Source organism: Rhopalosiphum maidis, chromosome 2 (genome assembly GCF_003676215.2).
Source record: "Rhopalosiphum maidis isolate BTI-1 chromosome 2, ASM367621v3, whole genome shotgun sequence".
Lineage (NCBI taxonomy): Eukaryota > Metazoa > Arthropoda > Insecta > Hemiptera > Aphididae > Rhopalosiphum > Rhopalosiphum maidis.
This window is the reverse complement of record NC_040878.1, coordinates 83,661,935-83,688,327: the sequence shown is the minus strand read 5'-3', so window position 1 is coordinate 83,688,327 and position 26,393 is coordinate 83,661,935. Positions and strand designations below refer to the sequence as shown.

General features: G+C 30.7%; 2 protein-coding genes across 4 annotated transcripts; one reads left to right on the top strand and one right to left on the bottom strand.

The window, feature by feature from the left end:
- The first annotated feature begins 1,781 nt into the window (after positions 1-1,781).
- Positions 1,782-6,160, top strand: LOC113554431 (tubulin polyglutamylase complex subunit 2). 2 transcript variants are annotated; one of them, XR_003405262.1, is made up of 5 exons: positions 1,782-1,920; positions 2,764-2,931; positions 3,924-4,399; positions 5,843-5,904; positions 5,983-6,055. XR_003405262.1 is itself a non-coding variant. In XM_026958276.1 (4 exons), exons 1-4 carry the CDS (start codon positions 1,839-1,841, stop codon positions 6,151-6,153), a joined length of 897 nt encoding a protein of 298 aa, XP_026814077.1. In that variant the 5' UTR covers positions 1,782-1,838; the 3' UTR covers positions 6,154-6,160. The 2 variants fall into 2 exon arrangements, 1 of the variants encoding a protein (XP_026814077.1); XM_026958276.1 differs by lacking the exon at positions 5,843-5,904 and having other exon boundaries at positions 5,983-6,160.
- Positions 6,161-8,845: 2,685 nt separating this feature from the next.
- LOC113553430 (uncharacterized protein PF11_0213-like) lies at positions 8,846-24,542 on the bottom strand. 2 transcript variants are annotated; one of them, XM_026956758.1, is made up of 4 exons: positions 24,455-24,542; positions 16,450-20,284; positions 10,175-16,011; positions 8,846-10,108 (listed from the first exon to the last, which is right to left on the bottom strand). In XM_026956758.1, exons 1-4 carry the CDS (start codon positions 24,515-24,517, stop codon positions 8,948-8,950), a joined length of 10,896 nt encoding a protein of 3,631 aa, XP_026812559.1. In that variant the 5' UTR covers positions 24,518-24,542; the 3' UTR covers positions 8,846-8,947. The 2 variants fall into 2 exon arrangements, with proteins under 2 accessions (XP_026812559.1, XP_026812558.1); XM_026956757.1 differs by having other exon boundaries at positions 10,175-20,284.
- Positions 24,543-26,393: the final 1,851 nt, after the last annotated feature.

The following is a 26,393-nucleotide window of genomic DNA, read 5'->3' as shown; positions in this document are numbered from 1 at the left end:
TTTAAATATGTTTTTACTACCCACTTAATGTAATATTAATATAAATTAAAAACAATTTTTTATATTTATATAAATATAAACAGTGTACCATCATTTTGATGCGCATCAAATGAACTTGGACATTTAGATGAACAACAATTGGGTGCACATGATAGTTTGACTCATTCAATTTTAACGCCACTACATTTAGATGTAAGAAAAAAAAAATTGACACAAAACAGAAACATACAAATTAAATTTAAGTCCTGCATTATCTAAGTAGTCCAATATCTGTTAACATCCTTCAAATTAGTGTTATCAACTTACTGACAAAATAACTATATATATATATATAACTAGGTTGATCAATAGAATAATTCACTCAATAAATACCTAACTTTGATTTTTTCGATGGTACCTACTAAACCAGGTTAAAATCACTGACTAAATGGTATATTATAATAATGGCGGTTCCTATTTAATATTAAGACATTAAACAACCATCAGTTATCTCGTATTTTTATTTTCTTTGTACAATTGTAAAAAACTGTTCTGAGTTCATACTTATGGCCCACGGATATATTATAATTAAATTAAAAAATAGTTCAAAGTGTGGAATGTATAGCATAAATCATCACTTGTCATATTAATAGAGGTATATTAATGGTATATTATTCATAAAACTTTAATTTATGCACAATACCTAGAAGCATTTCGTCGGCTGTGAAATTATTTATAACTTTTAAGTTACAACTATAATAGTATAATATAGACGTCGGGTTTTATTTTGCATCAAAAGTAATGAGTGATGACAGATGGGTATGACAGATAATGGTTGATATTGATTTTATATACAAGAAGTGTCACGATTATCTAACATTTTCAAATTTAATTTTAATGTAAAATTGTCATATCATCCCCGCAATACACCGTGTATAATAAAAAATATATTTTTTTCATTTTATTTGGTTTTTCGACGAAATTAACTCGTCTAAATGATGTAGTGGCGTCAAATTGCACGCGCCCAATGTAGGTAGTCCAAATAACCGCGTTTATTTTACGCTCGTCGAAATGCCATAGATAGGTAGGTACACCCATTATATTCAGTATAAACATAACATCTTTGTAAACTGCTACTAACTTCATGGTGTTTGTTACCGTAGAAATGCTTGAACATGACAATTATTATGTCAATGGATTAGATAAATCTAATATAATATCCTATGTTTAGGACTGAACATTGTTTTTTAGCTTATATTTTAATTTAATTTTTTGCTGTTAATTTTTATACTCATATACTGCCTAAAAATGTGCATAATTGCGTTATTGACTTGTTGTGTACATGATAACTGAAGATTTCCTATAGTATGTATAATGTATTTCCATGTTTCATAAAAAAAAAAAAAAATGTAATTTGGATCACTTGCTATGAAAAATAACATATTATTGTCGTCAGTCGAATACATACCTACTTAACTACGTTTTAAAGAATAAATTCACACGATGCGTTATCCAAAAACATCACTACCGACACTACCGCGTATTTTTTTCTACCTCTACATCATTTCTTCGCCCGCGATGCTCACTATCAACAACAATAATAATTACGATAAATCATTATAGATTTCTGTCGTGGTTTTTTTATGCGGTTGGGGTTGTTGATGGCGATCACTATAGTCTCGCTGCCCCACACAGATATATATTCTATTCTACGTCATAGTATTTATCTGTGTTGCCCTAACAACCTGCACAGCGAATAATAATAAATCTATTCGACTACGCGTTGGAGGTATCTTTGTTCTCTACACTATACAGTAAAACTGTAAATATTGTTGCCGTCTCTGCAGTTCCACCGCGACATGGCCAGTAACAATAAACTGGATTTGGTCACTTCGGATTTGTTCAACGACCAATTAACATTAGGCCTGTTGACCGTTCTCGGTGAGTAGTGTTTGCGTATCATTATAATACAATTTTCGCTCGTTATATTTCACTGTCATTCGTATTTTCGCTCTCATATCGATTATCGACAGCGGCGCTCGGACGTACGACACCCATCGATTTTTACACGCTGTCTATGTTATAGTATATACGCATTAGCTAATTAATAGTTATTATTAATAATAAGTCAATTAATGGTCACATACGACATACCTATTGGTATGTCATATTATTTTGTTGTCTCAAGAGTATGATGTCAGAGACCAGCGTACTATTTGTTTTCTCTCTGATCCACGCGCAACATACCGACAGATTTTACGTTCACAATCACAATAATGACTATAAGTTATAAGTTATAACTATATTAATTTTTCACATTAGAGTCAATTGACCTCTTACAAAATTTAAAGTTATCAACATTATCTAGGGCATCTCATAAGCGTTATGGGACCCCCTCTCCACCCAAAAAGTTGCTTGGGGTATATGGTATATACGAGACAAATGGTAGGAAAAAATTTTAATTGACTTTGCTCCTTGCATGTGTTGTGGAATACAGGGTGGAATACTTATTCAAACAAACAATAATAATCAAATATGTACCTAATATTAAATTTTATGTATCTTATATGTTTTCTAAGCTCTAAAATTATATTATATTACATTTTTGATTACCCATAGATACACCTAAATATTTTGTATATAAACCAAGATTTCATTTTGGTAGGCTGTTATGCGATTTATCTATCTATGGAGTATATGCCTTATAATGTGGTTTCGCCAGTCGCCAATTGGTCGATTTTCGTTTGTTGCAGCAGGGTTCAAGCTTAGTTTGTTTATTTGCAGAAAACACCGTGGGCGTGAGAAATTTGTCGGTCAAACAAAGTCTACCGTGTGACAAGGCAAAAATAAGTCTGTGGGAGCAGCGGAACGGGTGTCTACTGCCAGAAGACATCAAGTCGTTTTACTTGTCATGCGACGGGTTCAAGTTGACTTGGTCGTACAGAGTCGAAGGTACCTAACTTTAAAGTACGGTTCATGGTTGAGTATTTTTTTTTACCTGTAAAATCATGCAAAAATTATATTAATTTCTATATTAATATATACACGGAAAATAATATTAATGATACAAATATGATTAATTTGTAAATTTTTTAATTTTATATTTAATACATAATATCGCGTAAACTTATAATGTTTATAATTTTGTATAAATATATTTATTCGATTTAATACATTTTACTATTGAATACGGAATTTTTAGTAATAGGTACAGACGTGCAGTTAAGAATACTCAATTTATATTTTTTCAAACTTTAATAATAATTTTTATCAAACGATTTAAAACAATATTCAGTACTGGCCCAGTCACCCAGACTAAAATAAATAGCAAAAATCAATTTCAAAATTCAAATAAAAAGTTTGACAACCGAAGAAAGTTTTTTGGGCTTACAATTTTTAGGTAGTGAAGAAATCGAAGAGCTACGGTAGAATAATAAGTAAAAAAAAGAATTACCGAAAAAAAAATACTAAACATTAAAATTAAAATTAAATATAAAATGCGATAGGTACCTAAAAAATAGAGTTAATTTATAAATATATTTAGAATGTGTTAGCTAACGTGTTATGTAACCATATTTTTGAGTTATTTTCTATACATACAAATAGGCATCTTATATTATTAAGACCTTATGATTGTAATAATGAAATTCTCTCATATTGTAATAAGTAAACTTAAACTTTGAAAGATATTCAGCAATTTTTCAACTTAGGTTGGAAATCAGTGTATTACGTCATATTTACATAATTATTGTTATTGAAATAATAATATTTATTCTTTAAATGTAAATATAAATGTATTATTAATTGTGGTATCAATAAATGTAGATTACTACTTATGATGTAGGTATCTTTTTTTTTCACATTTTTAAACAACGAAAATAAGGAGGTTCTTTTAACAACTTATTTTGTTACATTCGTAATAACAATACATTTATTGTATCTAGGTATCACGTCTGATGCATCAGCTGCTGCTGTCGGTGGCACTTCCAACTTACCCATAGGAAACATCACCGTAAATCCGCTATCTGATTTGGTCCGTCTGTGTGACGTTAAATCGGACACGGTCAACGTAAACGTGATGCGTGATCTACAATTGCTGGACCGGCTGTCCGACAGGAACACGCCAGACTTCACGGAGAACTCAAAGATATTTGAATTGGACTCGAGCTCGGACGTAGGCCATGTGTGCCTGGTGTACCTGGATGACCGGACGTCAGTGGCATCTGTGGCGGCGAACCGGTCGGACGTCCATCCACGTGAAGAGCACAGCAGCGCGTCAGTTTGGCTGTTGGACACCACGTATCGCTGGCATTTGCTTGCTCCGAACTTCAGCAATTATTTCAGAAAGGCTCTGGTCCACATGGGCCTACCCCACTGGCAACTCAAGTTCACCGACATGGGACTCACGTCCATCGGCGAGGTAGATTATTGTAAATTATTATCCAACCGTATACATGTTTCTTTTTTTTTATATATATACATTTTTTTACTTGAGATTTAATAGATGGTTGATGACTTGATGTTCCTAAAAAAAATACCCTAAGCACATTTGCATGTATATATTAAAAGTTCTATTTAAAAATATATACCTATATATCGTTAGGTTTATATAACTTGAGAAATGGGAACATTGTTTGTTTGAACATCTTGATTCTAATTCATATTTTAGGAGGATTTGCGTATTTTATTATATATTGAAAACAATGGTAAATTCAGAGTTTGGCTGTTCTTAGTTTGAAGTTATAGCCGTTTTAAGTCTTAGGTTTTACGGTACTTTATAAAATATAAGTATTATCGCTGTAATTTGAATAATATTTTATCGTTGCTCATTGGTTAACACTTGTGTACAACACTTTTGGTTAAATGTTTTGAATTTACGACACCGTTGACTGTACGTTGTGCCTTTTTTCTTCTATTTCTTATAACTTTTTTAAAATATGCTCAATTGAATAATTTAAATTAAAGATTCCCCAATTTGCAATGCAAAACCGACTCAGGTAGATCATAGTATAAAATAGATTTTTTTAACTTTACATATGATATTATATACTTATGAGTTCACTTATAGCTGCTACATTTTCTTGAGAAATTTAAATCGAAAAAAGGATGTGTTCAAGTATAAGATATTTAATATTATGTTTTTCTGGTTTTTCAATATTTTGATATTTTACAATATTATTATCATCGGATATTTGGATGAGATTATGAGAATTTCATATGAGAAAAATGATTGAGGTAGCTTTGTCATGAAATTAATTCCCAAATACTCTATATTATATAATATTATATAGTACGAGTAAGTCCCAAAAATCTCGTGTCACTTGTATTATGACGACAAATGAATATAGTATATATATATATGAAGTTTTTAATAATAATAAAAAGATAATTATGACATACATTTCAAATTTTGAGACATCTTGATGTGTTCATAAGATTTTTTTATAGTCATCCATAAAAATGGATTGTCATGTTAAGTTGGGGGACCAAAGAACTGGACCTCTTCTATCGGTTTTTATTTTCGAGAAGAGTTTATCCAGATAACTACTCGTAACATATAAATTATGAAAAGAGACAGTTTAACACTTTCTTGTCTAAAAATATACTTTATTCTGCTTATATTTAATAATGAAAAAATTATTGTACACACCCTTTCTTCTAAAATCTTTATACTTTTTTGCGTTTCAATTGTCTTTATCGAAAAGCTTATTAACTGGTGAAGCTTTACGGAGAAACAAATAGTTGAACGGATCGGTTGAAATATCTGTCAAACCTTATAGTATTTAAAATTTTAGAATTTTCATTAGCAGTGTGTGATACTATATGGTATTAATTGAACGAATATATTATGATAATTGATTAGGTTCTTCCATGATTATTTCATTCCAAGCATGGACTAAGAATTAAGATAAAAAGATATTATATGTGAGTCTGTGATTATAACTGCTATTATATTTGAAAATTGTCTAAATAACACGCTATAAAAAGGCTTTTTTTTTTCAGTTTTTCATGAATTTGATGGCCCCTCATTTGAACGTGACCGATCGAGTTCCTATAATCGGCCAATTAGACGATGACGAACAGTGTACTATAGATAGCGCTGCACCACTAAATCATTTTGATCCTAGTATTTTAAAAACCACATTCAAAATGTCCAAAAGTAAAAAAAAATAAGACCAAATAAAAGTTCCTATTTGAATTAAGTTATTTATTTTAATTAATGGACTGTTAATGTATAACAAAATTCTTTGAAAAATAATAAATTATACTAAGTTTAAAATAAAAATATTTATTTATTTACTTAATTAATTTGCACGTTTAGTATTTTAATCTATTAATATATTTAATTTTTATTTACATAATATTATGTCGAAATAAATAGATAAATTAGTCAATTATTATATAACCATGCGGTGTATTTATGCACTATTATTCCAAAATAGACACACACACGAACAAACCAATATTAATAAATATGTTGTATATACGGTATTACGATTTAAAAAACATTTATAAATTCATTAATCAGATACATGCGAATAGAGTGTTATAAGAGATTTATTTTAACGTTCAGAAACTTTAATCAAAGCTTTTTTCTTAGCAGGTATTTTTTTGTTCGTTAGAGGTCCTTTTAGTTTCATGTGGTAGAATAACTTTTTATTTGATGTCTTAGATATTTCAGCTTTCAGGATTAATAACATTAAATTAAAAACAAACGTATAAGAATTATATAATGTTTATAAAATGTTGTCAAAAATTACGAAGATGTACACATTTATGTAGTTAGTTAGTTAAAAGTATATTAATTATTTCAATAGGTACATTGGCGTAACTAGGTCTAAAATATTAGGGGGACTGCAGGCCCAATACAGATTATTTTTTTGATGTATTAAAAATAATAAATAAGTTTTTTGTCCATTTTTAATCACCAAAATAAAACTAAAATATTGGATGGTGACCGCCACAATGCCACCGGTTGATATGCCCGCATAATATTTATTAGATAAAAATGTTTTTATTAAATATTTAAATTACCTATATGTATATATCAAAATAAATTAATATTTTATATTTATACAATTTTATTTTGAATAATTCTGTTATAATAATTCTCTAAGTCATATTGCATAGGATGTATCTCACATTCTCACTAATTTATGCTTAAATTAGTATTTAATCTTAAATAATCATAAAAATTTGAGGGAAAGGAGGCTAAAATTTATTTTGAGGGGGCTAAGCTCCCTTAAGTCTCCCCTAGCTGCGCCAGTGAACAGTTATTATAACTACAATGTTTCTTATATGAGTAGTTCTTCTTTAAATTCAAAAATATAAAAGCACAATTTATTTTTATAGACATTTGAAGTTCAAATCTTGATAAAGTTGGATTTATTGGATCTTATAAACCATAAGATAAAAAATTTTATGGATTTAAAAGTTTTATGTAGATTATTATGTTTTACTGTGCACGAGGTAAAAAATATTTATACCGTGTAACTATGATAAATTGAATAACTATAATAGCAATATAAATGTATAAAATATACTCTGTATAGTTTATCATATGGGTACAATTATTATTATTATTATTATATATTTATAATTTTTAATTACATTTTTTTTTTTTAAATTTAAGTCTTGCCTAATATTATATTTTAAAATTTTAAATACAGAGACTGTTTAACTGTTATTGATTATTAAGTTGTTTTTATAAATAATTTACAGGATAATATTGTATACTTGATTTCTATAATAATTCTTTATATTATTATGATAAGTATTATTAGTAGTAACTGTAATACAATTTAAAAGTATGTATATAATATTGATTTTTAAATAACTGTATTTAATACTGAACAGTTAGAGGGGTTCATTATTGAGAAAAGAAAAATAAACTTTACATATATTTTTTAAGCACACCATACACATGTGTACACTTATGATTAATCAATAAATATCAATATAATCATATTTTTCTAATAATAAAAATGATTTTATTTTTATGTAGTTAATATTTTATATTAACACTTAAGAGGATGCCATACCCGCATGTGTTGTCTCTGTCTTAATAACGTACAGCATAACAAATTTTCGTTCAGCAGAATACATTTTGTGATGTTAGTTTTAATATTAGAGTAAATTTACCTATTATCAAATTTAAAGTTAAGAATATTATCTAGACATTGACATATGATTTTAATGATATTATTTTAAAGTGAGTTACAGCTATGTGAAATATTACAACTTTAAAATGTTCATAACTCGTCAAAGCGTACCCTAACTTAACAGGGTCGGGTTGTGTGGGCGTATACTAGCCTCAATACGTTTAACTACATTTCAACGTTGACCCAATATTTAATATGTGTTTGAGTGTATTATACATTTGGCGAGGGGATGTACCTCTCCATCATTTTTAACCAAGATGAACCTCAAATCCATTTATCCGACGGAGCACCAATATTGATAAAATACCTAATTGTCTACGTGTATTCTACTTCCTGTTACATGTGTAGCGAGTGTTAATTTAGTACAGTGTTCACCTGTTGTCATTTGTTACATTTTTATTACATTACAATATTCTTTTTTTTCAATTTGTTAAATTTGCACTTATTTAACTAATGTTAATGAAGTGAGATTTTAGAACTACAATTAAATTCATAAAAAAATATTATGAAAATTGACGTTTAAAAATAAAAAATAAAATATATAATCATGTGTATAATATTATGACATATTATAAAATAATTAAAAAGTCGTAACATTTTTATTCAATGAAATATCAATTATATAATAAATTGAATTATTTTTCATACGAATTTGTATATTTTTAACGATTTCATTATGAAGTAAGAGTTAAAAATATTCAACATATTGAATAAAAATTTTATAATTTCTAATGTGTGATAACAACATTTTTATCATTAATAATACAAAAAAAAACATTCGTTAGAATTTATAGTCGTAAATAAGTTCAACTACTATTCAAAGTTCTAATTATTTCTTCTACCATTTCTTTTTTGGTCATTCCATTTCTCTCAGCCTTTTTCTTCACATCCGCAACCATAGCATCGATTACTTTTTTACTATTCAGTTTTAAAAATTTTGGATGTTTATTTTTAGATTGCAATTTGTATTTATTCGTTTGATCCCCAACGAATTTTTTCAATTGCGATGTATCATTTATTTCTTTGTACTCTATCCGTTTGTTAGGATGTACAACAATTACACCCAATGACTGTCGCTTGTTGGGGACTTTCTTTGGTACGGGTATATTATCGTCTAGGTCAGGTACAGTTTTTAAAAATTCTTCGTTTTTTTGAGCAACTTGTTCAGGATCTTCATCATCATCATCTTCGTCACTTTCAGTGTTTCCATCAAAAGTTGTCAACGTCGGTGTAAAGTCTACGACATTATTTCGGATTTTTTTACCTGATTTAATTATTCCCACAGCATCTTTCAATATTTTCGCCCTGGGATGTTTATCACTCATTATCACTCTACCGGATTTCAACAGTTTTAATGTATCTGCTCCGATTCCTACGGTAGACATAGCGGAAAGCACAAAACAGTCAATGTTGCTTATTGCCGTGTCCATGTGCTTTGATAGAGTGATAAGTTTTCTTTGAGCTTTGGTCTTTTTTTCTTTCATTGATTTTGCATTACACGGTTTTTCAAAGATATCATTTATTAATTTATCCACGTCAAACTGAGGAGAAATAAGTGTTAATATATCTTTTGCTGAATCTGGAACGATTGACTCGTTCTCTAAGATGTTTGTTAACATTTTGTGAGTGGACTGTGGGCCTTTTTCATATAGTTCCTTAAGGTTTTCTGCTGTTTTCAGAAAATCTTTAGCTAACGGAACCATTTTGATAACCAAGTCACTAATAGTTTGCTTCAAACCGGCTTTCAGAGAGTAGCTTACTGTTCTTAAACTTTGATCAACATCATTGAATGTCTGTGAGGCTTTTACATTACCTATTGCATTTTTTATTGTTGCTAACATATTACTTCGCATCTCACTAGTATCTAAAACGCTTCGGTAAGCAATTTGCTTGGCATCTTGAGATGCAACTTTTTTAAATCTATCGTATGCATTACGTTTACATTGGTCCGAATTGTATTCTTTAAACTAAAACAAATAAAAAAAAATTTTAAATAATCATATAAAAAATTTAAAATTATTAATTATTATTACCAAAAATGAAGAATAATCATCATTATCTGTATTTGAATCTAGATCATCTTCAGCTTCCAATGAGTCTAATTTATTATGTAAAGCATCAGGTAACCCATTCGTAGTAGAATATGTTTCATCATTAATAGGTATTCTTTCATTTGTTTCATTGTTTATTACGTATGTTCTAATACGTCTAATATGTCTCTTTTTTTTAGGGTTCTTTCGAATATCTTTTGGTTGTGTCTCAGGGTTTTCTGTCGATTTTTCATCATTTGGAGTACTACTATTTCCTGTATCTATACTCGTAGGAGTAATCTTTCTCCTAACATGGTTTTTTCTTCTAGGTTTTTTTGAGTTACTTGTACTATCAGTATTACTATCTGGAGAGTCGACTTCAGTCTTGTAAGGGATAGAAACGTCTTCTTGCGCATCACTTTCATTTTTAGGAATAGGCTCATTATAATCTTGATTTTCAACTGGATAATTATTCATATTATCATCTACGAAGGATTCAGGTTCCTTATTATTTTCATTAACAAATTGAGGTTGTCTCGATTTCTTTCGTCGTCTCAATTTACGAGGACTTGGTTGCGCAGTGTTTCCATTTTCATACATACCATTTGGAGATGCATAATCTTCTGATGGCACGTATGAATTGTCAGGGTATTCAAATAATTCAGGTTGTTCTTTCTTATTTTCTATATCATTTCTTTCTACATATCCAGTATCTGGTACTTCCTCACCGACATCATTATAATTGTCAGGAATGGACTCATTATCTTGATCATCGATTAGATAATTATTGGCATTATTATTTACGAAGGACGCAGGTTCATTATTACTTTCATTAACAAATTGAGGTTGTCTCAATTTCTTTCGTCGTCTCAATTTACGAGGACTTGGTTGCGCAGCGTTTCCATTTTCATACATACCATTTGGAGATGCATAATCTTCTGATGGCACGTATGAATTGTCAGGGTATTCAAATAATTCAGGTTGTTCTTTCTTATTTTCTATATCATTTCTTTCTACATATCCAGTATCTGGTACTTCCTCACCAACATCATTATAATTGTCAGGAATGGACTCATTATCTTGATCATCGATTGGATAATTATTGGCATTATTATTTACGAAGGACGCAGGTTCATTATTACTTTCATTAACAAATTGAGGTTGTCTCAATTTTCTTCGTCGTCTCAATTTACGAGGAAGTGGATGTACAAAGTTTCCATTTTCATCCATGTAATTTGTAGATGCATGATCCTCGGATGGAACATCTGAATTTTCAGGATACTGAATTAATTCAGGTTGTTCTTTATTATTTTCTACGTCATTTGTTTTTCCATATTCAGTATCTGGTACTTCCTCACTTACATCGTTATAATTGTAAGAAATAGACTCATTATCTTGATCGTCAACTGGATAATTATTATTATGATCATTTACCAATGATGCAGGTTCGTTATTAGTTTCATCAACAAATTGAGGTTGTATCGATTTCCTGCGTCGTCTCAATTTACTTGGGATTGGTTTTTCAAGGTAACCATATTCATCTGTATCATATGGAGCTTCCTTAACATCGTCAACAACTTCCGTATTATCGGGTGTTTCAACCGGTGTTTCTTGGTCATTTTCTTCAACACCATTAATAGGGTCCTTACGTTTCCTGCGGCGTCTATTTGATTTTTCCGGATTATCTGTTTCGTTTTGTGCATTAACATCGCTTTCATCAAATTCTGGTGTTTCAGAATCCTCGTCAACTTCCGTATTATCAGGTGTTTCAACCGGTGTTTCTTGGTCATTTTCTTCGACACCAGTAATAGGGTCCTTACGTTTCCTGCGGCGTCTATTTGATTTTTCCGGATTATCTGTTTCGTTTTGTGCATTAACATCGCTTTCATCAAATTCTGGTGTTTCAGAATCCTCGTCAACTTCCGTATTATCGGGTGTTTCAACCGGTGTTTCTTGGTCATTTTCTTCAACACCATTAATAGGGTCCTTACGTTTCCTGCGGCGTCTATTTGATTTTTCCGGGTTAACCGCATTGTTTTGTGCATTACTATCGTTTTCATCGAATTCTGGTGTTTCAGAATCCTCGTCCACTTCCGTATTATCGGGTGTTTCAGCTGGTGTATCTTTGTTGTTATCCTCAATTAATCGTTCATCGTCCTGTTCTTCGACTGTGTCATACTCTTCAGACACTTCAACACCAGTAATAGGGTCTTTACGTTTCCTGCGGCGTCTATTTGATTTTTCCGGATTATCTGTTTCGTTTTGTGCATTAACATCGCTTTCATCAAATTCTGGTGTTTCAGAATCCACGTCAACTTCCGTATTATCAGTTGTTTCAACCGGTGTTTCTTGGTCATTTTCTTCAACACCATTAATAGGGTCCTTACGTTTCCTGCGGCGTCTATTTGATTTTTCCGGGTTAACCGCATTGTTTTGTGCATTACTATCGTTTTCATCGAATTCTGGTGTTTCAGAATCCTCGTCCACTTCCGTATTATCGGGTGTTTCAACCGGTGTTTCTTTGTTGTTATCCTCACTTAATGGTTCATCGTCCTGTTCTTCGACTGTGTCATACTCTTCAGACACTTCAACACCAGTAATAGGGTCTTTACGTTTCCTGCGGCGTCTATTTGATTTTTCCGGATTATCTGTTTCGTTTTGTGCATTAATATCGCTTTCATCCAATTCTGGTGTTTCAGAATCCTCATCAACATCCGTATTATCGGGTGTTTCAACCGGTGTTTCTTGGTCATTTTCTTCAACACCAGTAATAGGGTCCTTACGTTTCCTGCGGCGTCTATTTGATTTTTCCGGATTATCTGTTTCGTTTTGTGCATTAATATCGCTTTCATCCAATTCTGGTGTTTCAGAATCCTCATCAACATCCGTATTATCGGGTGTTTCAACCGGTGTTTCTTGGTCATTTTCTTCGACACCAGTAATAGGGTCCTTACGTTTCCTGCGGCGTCTATTTGATTTTTCCGGATTAACCGCTTTGTTTTGTGCATTACTATCGTTTTCATCGAATTCTGGTGTTTCAGAATCCTCGTCCACTTCCGTATTATCGGGTGTTTCAGCCGGTGTTTCTTTGTTGTTATCCTCACTTAATGGTTCATCGTCCTGTTCTTCGACTGCGTCATACTCTTCAGACACTTCAACACCAGTAATAGGGTCTTTACGTTTCCTGCGGCGTCTATTTGATTTTTCCGGATTATCTGTTTCGTTTTGTGCATTAACATCGCTTTCATCAAATTCTGGTGTTTCAGAATCCTCGTCAACTTCCGTATTATCGGGTGTATCAACCGGTGTTTCTTGGTCATTTTCTTCAACACCATTAATAGGGTCCTTACGTTTCCTGCGGTGTCTATTTGATTTTTCCGGGTTAACCGCATTGTTTTGTGCATTACTATCGTTTTCATCGAATTCTGGTGTTTCAGAATCCTCGTCCACTTCCGTATTATCGGGTGTTTCAGCCGGTGTTTCTTTGTTGTTATCCTCACTTAATGGTTCATCGTCCTGTTCTTCGACTGTGTCATACTCTTCAGACACTTCAACACCAGTAATAGGGTCTTTACGTTTCCTGCGGCGTCTATTTGATTTTTCCGGATTATCTGTTTCGTTTTGTGCATTAATATCGCTTTCATCCAATTCTGGTGTTTCAGAATCCTCATCAACATCCGTATTATCGGGTGTTTCAACCGGTGTTTCTTGGTCATTTTCTTCGACACCAGTAATAGGGTCCTTACGTTTCCTGCGGCGTCTATTTGATTTTTCCGGATTAACCGCTTTGTTTTGTGCATTACTATCGTTTTCATCGAATTCTGGTGTTTCAGAATCCTCGTCTACTTCCGTATTATCGGATGTTTCAGCCGGTGTTTCTTTGTTGTTATCCTCACTTAATGGTTCATCGTCCTGTTCTTCGACTGCGTCATACTCTTCAGACACTTCAACACCAGTAATAGGGTCTTTACGTTTCCTGCGGCGTCTATTTGATTTTTCCGGATTATCTGTTTCGTTTTGTGCATTATTATCGTTTTCATCGAGTTCTGGTGTTTCAGAATCTGCTTCAACTTCCGTATTATCCGGTGTTTCTTTGTTGTTATCTTCACTTAGTGGTTCATCGTCCTGTTCTTCGACTGTGTCATACTCTTCAGATACTTCAACACCAGTAATAGGATCTTTACGTTTCCTGCGGCGTCTATTTGATTTTTCCGGATTATCTGTTTCGTTTTGTGCCTTATTATCGTTTTCATCGTGATCTGGAGTTTCAGAATCCGCTTCAACTTCCGTATTATCGGGTGTTTCAGCTGGTGTTTCCTTGTTATCTCCAATTAGAGGTTCATCGTGCTGTTCTTCATCTGGGTCATACTCTTCTGACACTTCAACACCCGTTATAGGGTCTTTACGTTTCCTGCGGCGTCTATTTGATTTTTCCGGGTTAACCGCTTTGTTTTGTGCATTACTATCGTTTTCATCTAATTCTGGTGCTTCAGAATCTTCGTCCACTTCCGTATTATCGGGTGTTTCAGCTGGTGTTTCCTTGTTGTTATCTCCAATTAGAGGTTCATCGTGCTGTTCTTCATCTGGGTCATACTCCTCTGACACTTCAACACCCGTTATAGGGTCTTTACGTCTTCTGCGGCGTCTATTTGATTTTTCCGGATTATCTGTTTCGTTTTGTGCATTATTATCGCTATCATCGTGATCTGGTGTTTCAGAATCCGCTTCAACCTCCGTATTATCGGGTGTTTCAACATGTGTTTCTTGGTCATTATCTTCAACACCAGTATTAGGGTCCTTGCGTTTCCTGTGGCGTCTATTTGATTTTTTTGGGTTAACCGCTTTGTTTTGTGCATTACTATCGTTTTCATCTAATTCCGGTGTTTCAGAATCTTCGTCCACTTCCGTATTATCGGGTGTTTCAGCTGGTGTTTCCTTGTTGTTATCTCCAATTAGAGGTTCATCGTGCTGTTCTTCATCTGGGTCATACTCTTCTGACACTTCAACACCCGTTATAGGGTCTTTACGTTTCCTGCGGCGTCTATTTGATTTTTCCGGATTATCTGTTTCGTTTTGTGCCTTATTATCGTTTTCATCGTGATCTGGAGTTTCAGAATCCGCTTCAACTTCCGTATTATCGGGTGTTTCAGCTGGTGTTTCCTTGTTATCTCCAATTAGAGGTTCATCGTGCTGTTCTTCATCTGGGTCATACTCTTCTGACACTTCAACACCCGTTATAGGGTCTTTACGTTTCCTGCGGCGTCTATTTGATTTTTCCGGATTATCTGTTTCGTTTTGTGCATTATTATCGTTTTCATCGAGTTCTGGTGTTTCAGAATCTGCTTCAACTTCCGTATTACCCGGTGTTTCTTTGTTGTTATCTTCACTTAGTGGTTCGTCGTCCTGTTCTTCGACTGTGTCATACTCTTCAGACACTTCAACACCAGTAATAGGATCTTTACGTTTCCTGCGGCGTCTATTTGATTTTTCCGGGTTAACCGCTTTGTTTTGTGCATTACTATCGTTTTCATCTAATTCTGGTGCTTCAGAATCTTCGTCCACTTCCGTATTATCGGGTGTTTCAGCTGGTGTTTCCTTGTTGTTATCTCCAATTAGAGGTTCATCGTGCTGTTCTTCATCTGGGTCATACTCCTCTGACACTTCAACACCCGTTATAGGGTCTTTACGTCTTCTGCGGCGTCTATTTGATTTTTCCGGATTATCTGTTTCGTTTTGTGCATTATTATCGCTTTCATCGTGATCTGGTGTTTCAGAATCCGCTTCAACCTCCGTATTATCGGGTGTTTCAACATGTGTTTCTTGGTCATTATCTTCAACACCAGTATTAGGGTCCTTACGTTTCCTGCGGCGTCTATTTGATTTTTTTGGGTTAACCGCTTTGTTTTGTGCATTACTATCGTTTTCATCTAATTCCGGTGTTTCAGAATCTTCGTCCACTTCCGTATTATCGGGTGTTTCAGCTGGTGTTTCCTTGTTGTTATCTCCAATTAGAGGTTCATCGTGCTGTTCTTCATCTGGGTCATACTCTTCTGACACTTCAACACCCGTTATAGGGTCTTTACGTTTCCTGCGGCGTCTATTTGATTTTTCCGGATTATCTGTTTCGGTTTGTGCATTATTATCGTTTTCATCGAGTTCTGGTGTTTCAGAATCTGCTTCAACTTCCGTATTATCCGATGTTTCTTTGTTGTTATCTTCACTTAGTGGTTCATCGTCCTGTTCTTCGACTGTGTCATACTCTTCAGACACTTCAACACCAGTATTAGGGTCCTTACGTTTCCTGCGGCGTCTATTTGATTTTTTTGGGTTAACCGCTTTGTTTTGTGCATTACTATCGTTTTCATCTAATTCTGGTGTTTCAGAATCTTCGTCCACTTCCGTATTATCGGGTGTTTCAGCTGGTGTTTCCTTGTTGTTATCGCCAATTAGAGGTTCATCGTGCTGTTCTTCATCTGGGTCATACTCTTCTGACACTTCAACACCAGTAATAGGGTCTTTACGTTTCCTGCGGCGTCTATTTGATTTTTCCGGATTATCTGTTTCGTTTTGTGCCTTATTCTCGTTTTCATCGTGATCTGGTGTTTCAGAATCTGCTTCAACTTCCGTATTATCGGGTGTTTCAGCTGTTGTATCTTTTTTACTATCTCCATTTAGTGGTTTTTCATCCTGTTCTTCGACAGTGTCATACTCTTCAGATACTTCAAAACCGTTCTTTGGATCTTTACGTTTTCTGTGGGGTTTGTTTTTTTTATTAGGTTCATCAACTATATTTTTTCTTTCCTTGATCAGATTATCGTTACCTGGGTGTTGTTTATTGTAATTATTGAGACTTCTTTGTTCAGGTTCTTCATAACTTATTTCAGATGACGTAGAATTTTCTTCCATGCTCTCTGCTGCGGGAATTATATTCTCATTATCGACACCATTTAGTTCTGCACCTTCTACACTATTTAAATCTTCATTTTCATCCAACTCTTCTGTTTCTTTATTGATATTTTCTAGATCTTTGTTTGTTATATTATCATCAATTGGTTCTTTATTAGAATTATCATTTGTGATACCCTCATCCTCATATGGTGTGTCTTTTTTATTGTCTCTGTCTTCTACTCTTTCCTTTTCATTTTCATTATCAGTATTAATGAATGACTCTGATTCCGGATTATCATCAGATTTTATCTCATTTATCTTATTCAAATTATTTTCTTCTTTTTCTTCTAATGTATCATTTTCTTCAGGTATTTCTTTTCCGTCCTTAGGATCAATACGCTTTCTGCGACGTTTTACTTTCGGTTTGTCTGAGGCTTTCCCTTCATCAGTTTCTTCATTTGCATTGTCATTATCATTTTCTGAATTTTCGCTGTTCTTTAGATCATTTTCATCATCTGCATTGACCGTTGACTCTGATTCTGGAGTTTCACCTGATTTGATAGCATTTGATTCATTCAAGTTTTTGTCGTCTTCTGCTAATGTTTCGTTTTCTTCAGGTATTTCTTCTTCGTTTTTGGGATCAAAACGCTTTCTGTGACGTTTTGCTTTCGGATTGTCAGAGGCATTTCCTTCATCAGTTTGTTCATTTGCATCGCTATTAGTATTCTCTGAATTTTTGAAATTCTCTGCATCATTTTCATCATCAGCGTTGGCTATTGATTCAGCTTCTGGAGTATCAACAGATTTTTGCTCACTGGACTTATTCAAAATGTTTTCATCTTCTTCTTCTATTGTGTCATATTCTTCGGATACATCGTTAGGATCATTGGGATTTCTATGTCTTCTGTGGTGTGTTACTTTTTTGATTGGGTTATGTTTGACTGTATTATTTCCGTCATTTGTTGTATTGGTTTTGGTATCATTATCTTTGTTTTGTGGAATAGAAGAATTATCATAATTTCCTTCAGTTTCTTGTTCCTCATCTTCGTTTTCGATGTTCCCTTTTTCATCAGATATTGTATCATTTTCAGTATCACCTTGATTGTTAAGAGTTAATGATTCATTTGTTTCATTTAATGTTTTCATTTCTTCGTCATTATTTAAAATTGGTTCATTGTCATCATGTACTGTGGATGGCTGTATTTCGTCAACTGAATCTAGGTTGACATCTGGTTTTAATGGTTCCGTATTGGTGTCATCACTTATACTTTCTTTTATTTTTTCTTTATTTTCATCCTTATTCTTTTTCTCAGCCTCGTTCTCTTTTTCTAGTAAAATATTTCGTATGTAACAAGCTTTCGATGCTTTTTCTTTATTAAACGTTTTTTGTAAATTAGCTGCTGCTAATTTTCCTTCGTAGATTTTGTTCATCGCGTATAGTGCAGCGTTTTCCATTTCTTTTGTTTCATGGTTCAAATTGTAAGCTACTGCTAACATTTTGTAATAAGTAGTTTTTTTCATGCCACCAATTCCATTTTTATGACTTGCGTCATCTAAGACTTTTAAAATGTACTGATTAGGATCGTATTGTTTACCTAACAAATATTTTATACGTTTAATGTTTGGATCATTTTTAAATTTTGTTTCATATCTTTTATTTATTGGTGTTACATTAGCACAAACATCTTCTGCTGCATTCACTAAATTATCAGACAGTTGTGTGTTTGTACTAACTATTTTATCATAAAATTGTTGAATTATGTCATTTTCTATCTTTTGTAAATTTTTGTAACTTTTAGTTACTTGTATTTGCGTTTTCGCTGATTTTTTTATATTATCAAAGTCTGGTGTTGTATTATTTAATAAACTTTCACATTTCTCTGATTGTTGACTAACCTGTGAGTCATCTAATTCTATTAGTTTTTTCCATGGTAGTATAGGTGTTTTTTCCCGACTTGTTCTTTTATTTATTGTCTTAACTTTTTTATTGTTTAGCGAATCTTTAGTGGGTGTAATAAGTGTCTCGTTGTTAGCGATATCAGGAGTAAATGATGTTTCTTTAATAGAAGAATCTACATTATCAGAAACATTATTATTTGTATTATCATCTTTTTCTAAATCTGTTGGTGGTATTATTTTAGTTTCATCTTTATTTTTTGGCTCAGTAGGAAATTGTGTGTCCTCGACTGAAAAGATAGCTTTATCTGATGTTTGGCTGTTATCATTTGATGGTTTTTCAATCTCAGTCCGGGTAGATGGAATAACATTATTTTTTTCATTGTCAATCGCTTCTTGTTCAATTGCTGGCAAACTAGATTGGATAACGTTTGTAGAACTATTCTCAATAGATGTATCTTGTTCATTATCATGTTCAACTGGATTTTCATCTGCTGTCTTAGTAGAAGCTTTCTTCTGTTCTTCACTATAAGTTAATTCACCTGAATCAAGATTCCATTCATCTTCGAACTTCAATTTCAATGCTTTAGCTAATTCAACTGCGTTTTTAAGCTTGTTAATATCATCCCCCACTTTTATTTCATTAATTGCATCTTCACCAAGTGTCTTGGCTTTTTTTTTCACTAATTTTACAGATTTGATGCCTTCAAAGAAAATTTCCAAGGCCTTTAGAGCATTATCATTTATAGTTTTAGAATGATTAGATAAAGAATTCCATAACGAATTAAATTCTTTTTTAGCATTTTTTTTTTTTTCGTCATAATTATTTTTTAACTTTTCATGGTCAGAAGATATCTCAAGAACCCTGTTGGCCAATTTCATAAGATCGTACCGGTTTCCAAATGATCGTATAACACGATTTACTAATGGTTTTTTACCATCAACTGTTGTTTTCTTAATATTTTCTAATTCTTTATTAACGGGTTCATTATCTAATTCAGTAAATGATACAAGTGATTTGAATGTGTCTCTAAATCGTAAAGCAGTTTTTTGAACTAATTTTCTTACATATACGAGATCTGCAGATGAATTTTTTATTTTCGTTTTTATATCACTTACTAAGTTTACTATATCTTCTGTTGTTTTATTAGGTTCAGGTAATCTTTTGTTAACAATAGATTTTGTATTCTCTAATTTTTCTTTGAAGTTATTTATAGAATTTTTACACATTTTCGAAATTTTTTTTAAGTCAATTTGATCTGTAGAATTTTCCAATGTTGACCACTGATCCTCTGTAGTTTTAGGATCTAAAGTGAGCGATATTGCATTCTGAAAATATATAAATACGGTCATATTAAAAATGATTCAGTATATAAAGATTATCTATTTAATGTTTTTGATTAAAAACTGAAATTTACCAAAATAATGTTGGTTTACTGTAAATAAAATTAGTTATACAATACATTTTTTTTTTACGGAGTGATAAATTTATTTATTTTACAAATATATACATATATTTTGAGTGTGTGTTATAGATTCATTATGTACCTTAGTATAAAAAATACTATACACGAAAAGTATGGGGACACAATTTATTTGGCAATTAATAAAACGAACATACTAAAGCCAGTATGAAGAACGTAGTCCCCATCGCGTGAATTTAATAAAACAATTAAACAGAGATTACACATCTCAACGGCAAAAAGTCAACCTCAGATGTTCACCAGAAAAAATATTTCGACTAGAATACCAAAGTTACAGTGAAATCACAAAAATCCCGCCCAGATTATTCACCATTGCCATAACCCCATAACCACCACTTTCATTAAAATTTATTATAATATATAAAGGAGAACGACACAAGAGCTTGTCAGATGATTAATGATATCCAAGACACTTGGAGCAAAGTCGTAACACTGTACAATGCTGAAAATACTAACTTATACATTTTAATTTATATTTTATTTTTAAAAAGTATTTAGTTGTGTAACGTCCCCTCTTAAAAATTCTTACAGTTGAATAAATATTTATATTATTGATAAAACAGAAGTGTCATATTAGCAAAAGATTGACTTTCTGAGAAGTGAAATATAAGGTTATACTTATACATCATGGGTCACCAAATGGAATAATATACATGATGTTTAAAAGAAAAACTGTCAGATATTCAAATTTGAGTCGATAACTTTGGGTTATTACAAAATATATTCACCCAATCATTTAATTTAAAAACTTGAAACAAGGCTTCTCATACATGTTTATTATAATCATTGAATTATATATAAGTTATATAGCAACAAATGTTTCTTATGAGCATTTATTAACAAAGAATTATTGTTTTAATTATTTTGTTGTGATTCGAAAATATTTTTCGGAGATTAGGTAGGTTTAACGTATACGAGTATTATTATATTTTATATACACAATAATGTTTTCATAACATTTAGAATAATTGTATACTATTACTTATTTATAGTTTATTTTGTTTAACTAATATAAAGACATCGCTAGTCCGATTTATATGAGACCAGTAGTAGTTGGATTATTGCAGGTTTGACCAAATAAAAGAAACTACCTTCCTATTATTAATGTAATAATGTTTTTATTTATTTTGAATATAAAATTTGTAAATATTATAGTATAAATTGTATTTTACATGTTGTGATAATGTATTTATTAATCTATATTTATTAATATTTATATTTATAATTAAATAATGATAAATACATTTTTTATTTTATTTTTTTTATTAATTTTTGTTTGTTTTTATTTTGTAAAGAATTTTTCACTATCTGTTCTTGAAGCTGCATCAAAACCATCATATTTTCAGATTTCATTTAATTTTTATCAACCTATTGGAGATAAGTATTGTGGCTTGTATAGCGGTCGAATGCTGTACTGTACGGAATTTTCGTGCATCGAGCTCTTTGTGTTATACCTCATTATCACGTCTGCTTTCAGAATTTTATCATCGGTTAAAAATGTTCTTCTTCGTTTTCAGTATTCTGATCTTTTACGTCATGTTCTGTAAGACGTTTAGAGTAAAGCTCAGCAATGGTTTCATAAATATATGTATTTAAAAAATCATCGTTTTCAGAGTCTTCTTGTACTAACATGTCAACTAACATACTTAATTAAAAGTTGTAATGTAATATGTTGTAATATTTTTTTTCATTGATGAGATTAACACCTTAGTAGATACATTTTCACAGGTATAAGCAAAATTGTATACAACATCGTTCATATTATTGGTTTTTATAAAATCGACAATGTTTCCTTTTTTTATAGACAATATCGTATAATAGATATTTTTTTTAGTGGAGTTACAACTATTTGAGTTATTTTTTGATTTATTTGCTGTAACGATGGGCACATATTTGGAGTTAAAAACATAATTTTTATAAAATCTTCTTCAGGCTAATAGTCAATGGCATGTCCTATACAATTATCTAAAATTAATAACGGTTCCTGTGATTAATTTTCCTGTTTAAGAAACATTTTAACAGATGTTATGAAAAGTTCATTAAACTAGTTTATCAAAAGTTTTTGTGTTATCTAAACTCGATCTTTAGGCTAGTAGACAAGTAAATTATTGACCAATTTAAAATATCAAAAATATGCTTATTAAATATGCCAAAATATGAAAATTTTAAGATTTTTTAATTGCTTGACGATTTTTTTGTTACGCGTGTCTGTTATGTTCTTGACGAAACCAAATGTATAAGGCATCGCCAGTTAAAGGAAATTAAACATTTCTCGTTGATTTTTGGTTACTTTTGTAATCATTCAAATTTTCAACTTTTGTCACAATTTTTTTTAATATTATAAATCATAGCACGTCCGATACCATAAAACTCCGCTTAATCAGTTATATTTCTGATCAATTTTTTTGATTATTTCTATGTTTTAAATTAATGTTTATGTTGTATGCTTTTTAAAGATATTGACGAGTACGTATAATATAACGAACATACAAATAAACCGATAATAAAGTTAACTGGTGACAAATAATTAAGATCGAGGAGTGAATAAAGTGCATTCAAAAAATAAAATACATATCGGATATGTTACGTATAATAATTAAGTCTAATTTACAAATGACTACTCCTTTAGGTATGAGAAAAAAACAAAAGAAAAGGGTATCAGATTCTTGAAGTTGTCGGGCTGACGGGTGTCCAGCTAACGAGGTCTTACTGGAATAAAATAAATTACTACTGTAATAATTAATAGCAATATATTTATTTAATAATAGGCTGATAAACTATTTCCACCCAGAATCATTTTTTTCACATTCAATGATTTATTATTAAATTCAAATTTAATACATCCATTACATTGACCTTTTCACTGATGAACTATATATTTTTCCTTTTTTTCTTATTAATTCAAAGTATACATTATATTCTTATATTCTTTTTTGCTATTCTAATTTTGTAAAATTAATTAATTTAATACATTTGTACCAATTCGTCCCATATTTTATCAATAGCTTTTTTTAATTATTTATTTTTAGATAGTTTTTTAGTCCCCAGTCTTAATTTAAAAAAATTTCGATAAAATTAAATTTCATAAGAAAATTTGTAGGTGTTTAAATATTTTTAATCTCTATTTAGTAATCATATAAAGTAACAAATAAACCAAAATTTAAAATTTTCTACTTTTCAGTTATATTGGTATATATGAGTATCTTCTAACTTTTTGATAGTTTGAAACAATGCTCACCATTAAAAATATTTGTATTACTAAAAATGGATCATTATAGTTTTAGCTAGATTTTTACGCAAATATATATTTTGTGAGATTTAAGTATCTATAACTTTTAACAATTTTTCTCCTTCATAATTGACAACTTACCTGGAGGGCCTACCCCTATTATTAAACTCCTAATCTTAGCCAGAAATATGAATAAAATCAAAAATGTGATAAATAAAATAAATAGTAAAGTTAAAAAAATAATATTATAAATTATATTACCCAAAACTATCAATGTTAGACAATTTTATCATAATTTGTTTTCTTTTTAAAACTTTTATATTATTGAAAAATATGGTTTTGATACTTATTTACTTATTTTTTTTCATAAGAATATGTCATATAATTGAAGTATTTTGGAACTTTACTAATGATCTAAGGCATTTATTCTGAGAAAAATAATTTGTATTTGATACATAAATGTATAATTTTCTTATAATTTAAGACCGTTTGCAATATTTGACTTTAAAATCCAGATTGCCGTTGATTTATAATCCATAAATGGAAATTGAAAAAATGTCATTACATAGCATCACTTAAAGTAAATATCTATTCATTAAACATCCTTAGAATCGGTTTAAACCTACGACTATTAAAATTGGTTTAAAATCCGTGGTAAAATAAATATAAAATCTGCTACTCAATATTCATAGTTACTATGCCTATATGTCTACTGAATTTAGATTACCGTGATAAATATTATTGGCCGTATAAGAATTCTGTTTTATAACATAATATTTCACCTACCTGTATCATACAGATTAATGCCACTGCAATGAGTAAACTCGACGACACTTTTAAGTACCACATTTTTAAATTATTGACATGTACAGTATAGACACGAAGTCTACTAAACGTCAATAAGCTGTATCATATATTATATATAGAAGAGCCAACGAGTAATTGTAGTTGTCGGTTGGAACAATTATCGGTTGTTATTATCTCTTAACATTTTTATTTTAGCCATTTTTGGTGTACAAGAGAAACAAAAGGTAAAAAAAAAAAAAAAAACAAAAAATTGAATATTTACTACAGCAGTTGTTGTTTTTTTTTTCGTTGCAATTCGCAGAATAATTAGCAACTTGTGCAATTGCGGCAGGCCGACGATCGGGTAAACAGAAAACTTTTACTCGTATTGATAAGCCGAAACACAATATTATATTATAATGACTGTTGTTGTTTCAATCCGGTTCAAGTGCGTAGTGCAAATATAAAAATATATTCTACAGAGAACGTATACAATTTTAGATTATTAGATTCTTTATTTCTAATAAATCTGCAATGTTGAGAAATAATCACGGTCTTGTTACGTTTTAAACGAAAAAATATAATTAAAACCATATTACGGTGAACCTGTGCCGGGGGTGAGTTCTCGTGTAATGTAATAAATGTCGCTTATCACTTTAAAGTACATTAGATTTTAATAATTAGTAAAATGTTGAGCACTTCGCTGTAAATATATTTTTATTATACGTAATATATTTTACGTTGATATACAATTTTAACAAAAATATCTATTCAAATTTAATATTATCTATTTAAAAATAAGAATAGAATACTTTTGATAAAAAAAAAAAAAAAAATACGCATGTTATTCTGCTATACAATTTTAATTAAATATATTCAAATTCAATGTAAACTAATTGATCACGTAATTTTATAACATTCATATTTTTAACGTAGTTGCAATAAAATTTTAAATACAAATTTCTAATCGTATATTTACAAGTATAATTTGTTGATCTATACTTTATGTAAAATATGATATACCTAATTATGTTAAAATTTGTTGAAAAAACCCCATATTTTTATTTAACTTTAGACTTTTTATTAATTATTGAAATTGAAAAAATCCAATTGAATTATTTTTTTTTTTTGTTTTCTCCATTTACTTCAAAAATAAATAATATTAAATTAACGTTAATTCAATGAAATGACTTATTATACATTATTAGTACTTTATGAAATTGTAGGCTTAATTTTAAATTATCAATACTATTGGTTTTAATGTTAGGTAGTTATTTTTTTATAAAAAACTTGTAATTTAAGAATTTATATTTTATTTGACATTGGTAGATAATTTATAAAAAAATAGAAAAGGGTATCTCATTATGATCATAAAATGTTGATTTACAATCAAGTTATATTAAACGATTAAACATTATTATACAGTTAGTAATAGCTAGTACACTATATTATAATGATGATAGCTACATTACTATTAATTAATGATTATCTTCCAAAATGATTTAACAATATATGTCAATATAACGTCCAATATCACGATAAACCATAGAACATGTTAATGGCACTTTACTGAACACTGAACGGTATATTATAATATAACTGTAAAGTAACGTATTTCTTGCTGCAATACCTAATACATAAGTCTATAAATTTAGCTTAAACATTATATATACGTAGAAGGGATCAAATTTAATTAACATTATTAATATCGAATCAAATCATCTAATAATATGTATTTTTTTTTAGTACTTTAAATACTTTCAACTTGTATGTCGCATACATTGACGAGTAAATCTCTACAACAACGTTGTGTTTTCCTCTCATGTTTAAATTCTTAGATATGAATATACCTAGCCATTTATTTTCAAAACCTTTTTTGATTGTTTAAATCTAATATTGATCGCGAAAACGTCAACTCGTTCGCTTTGTGTACATATTA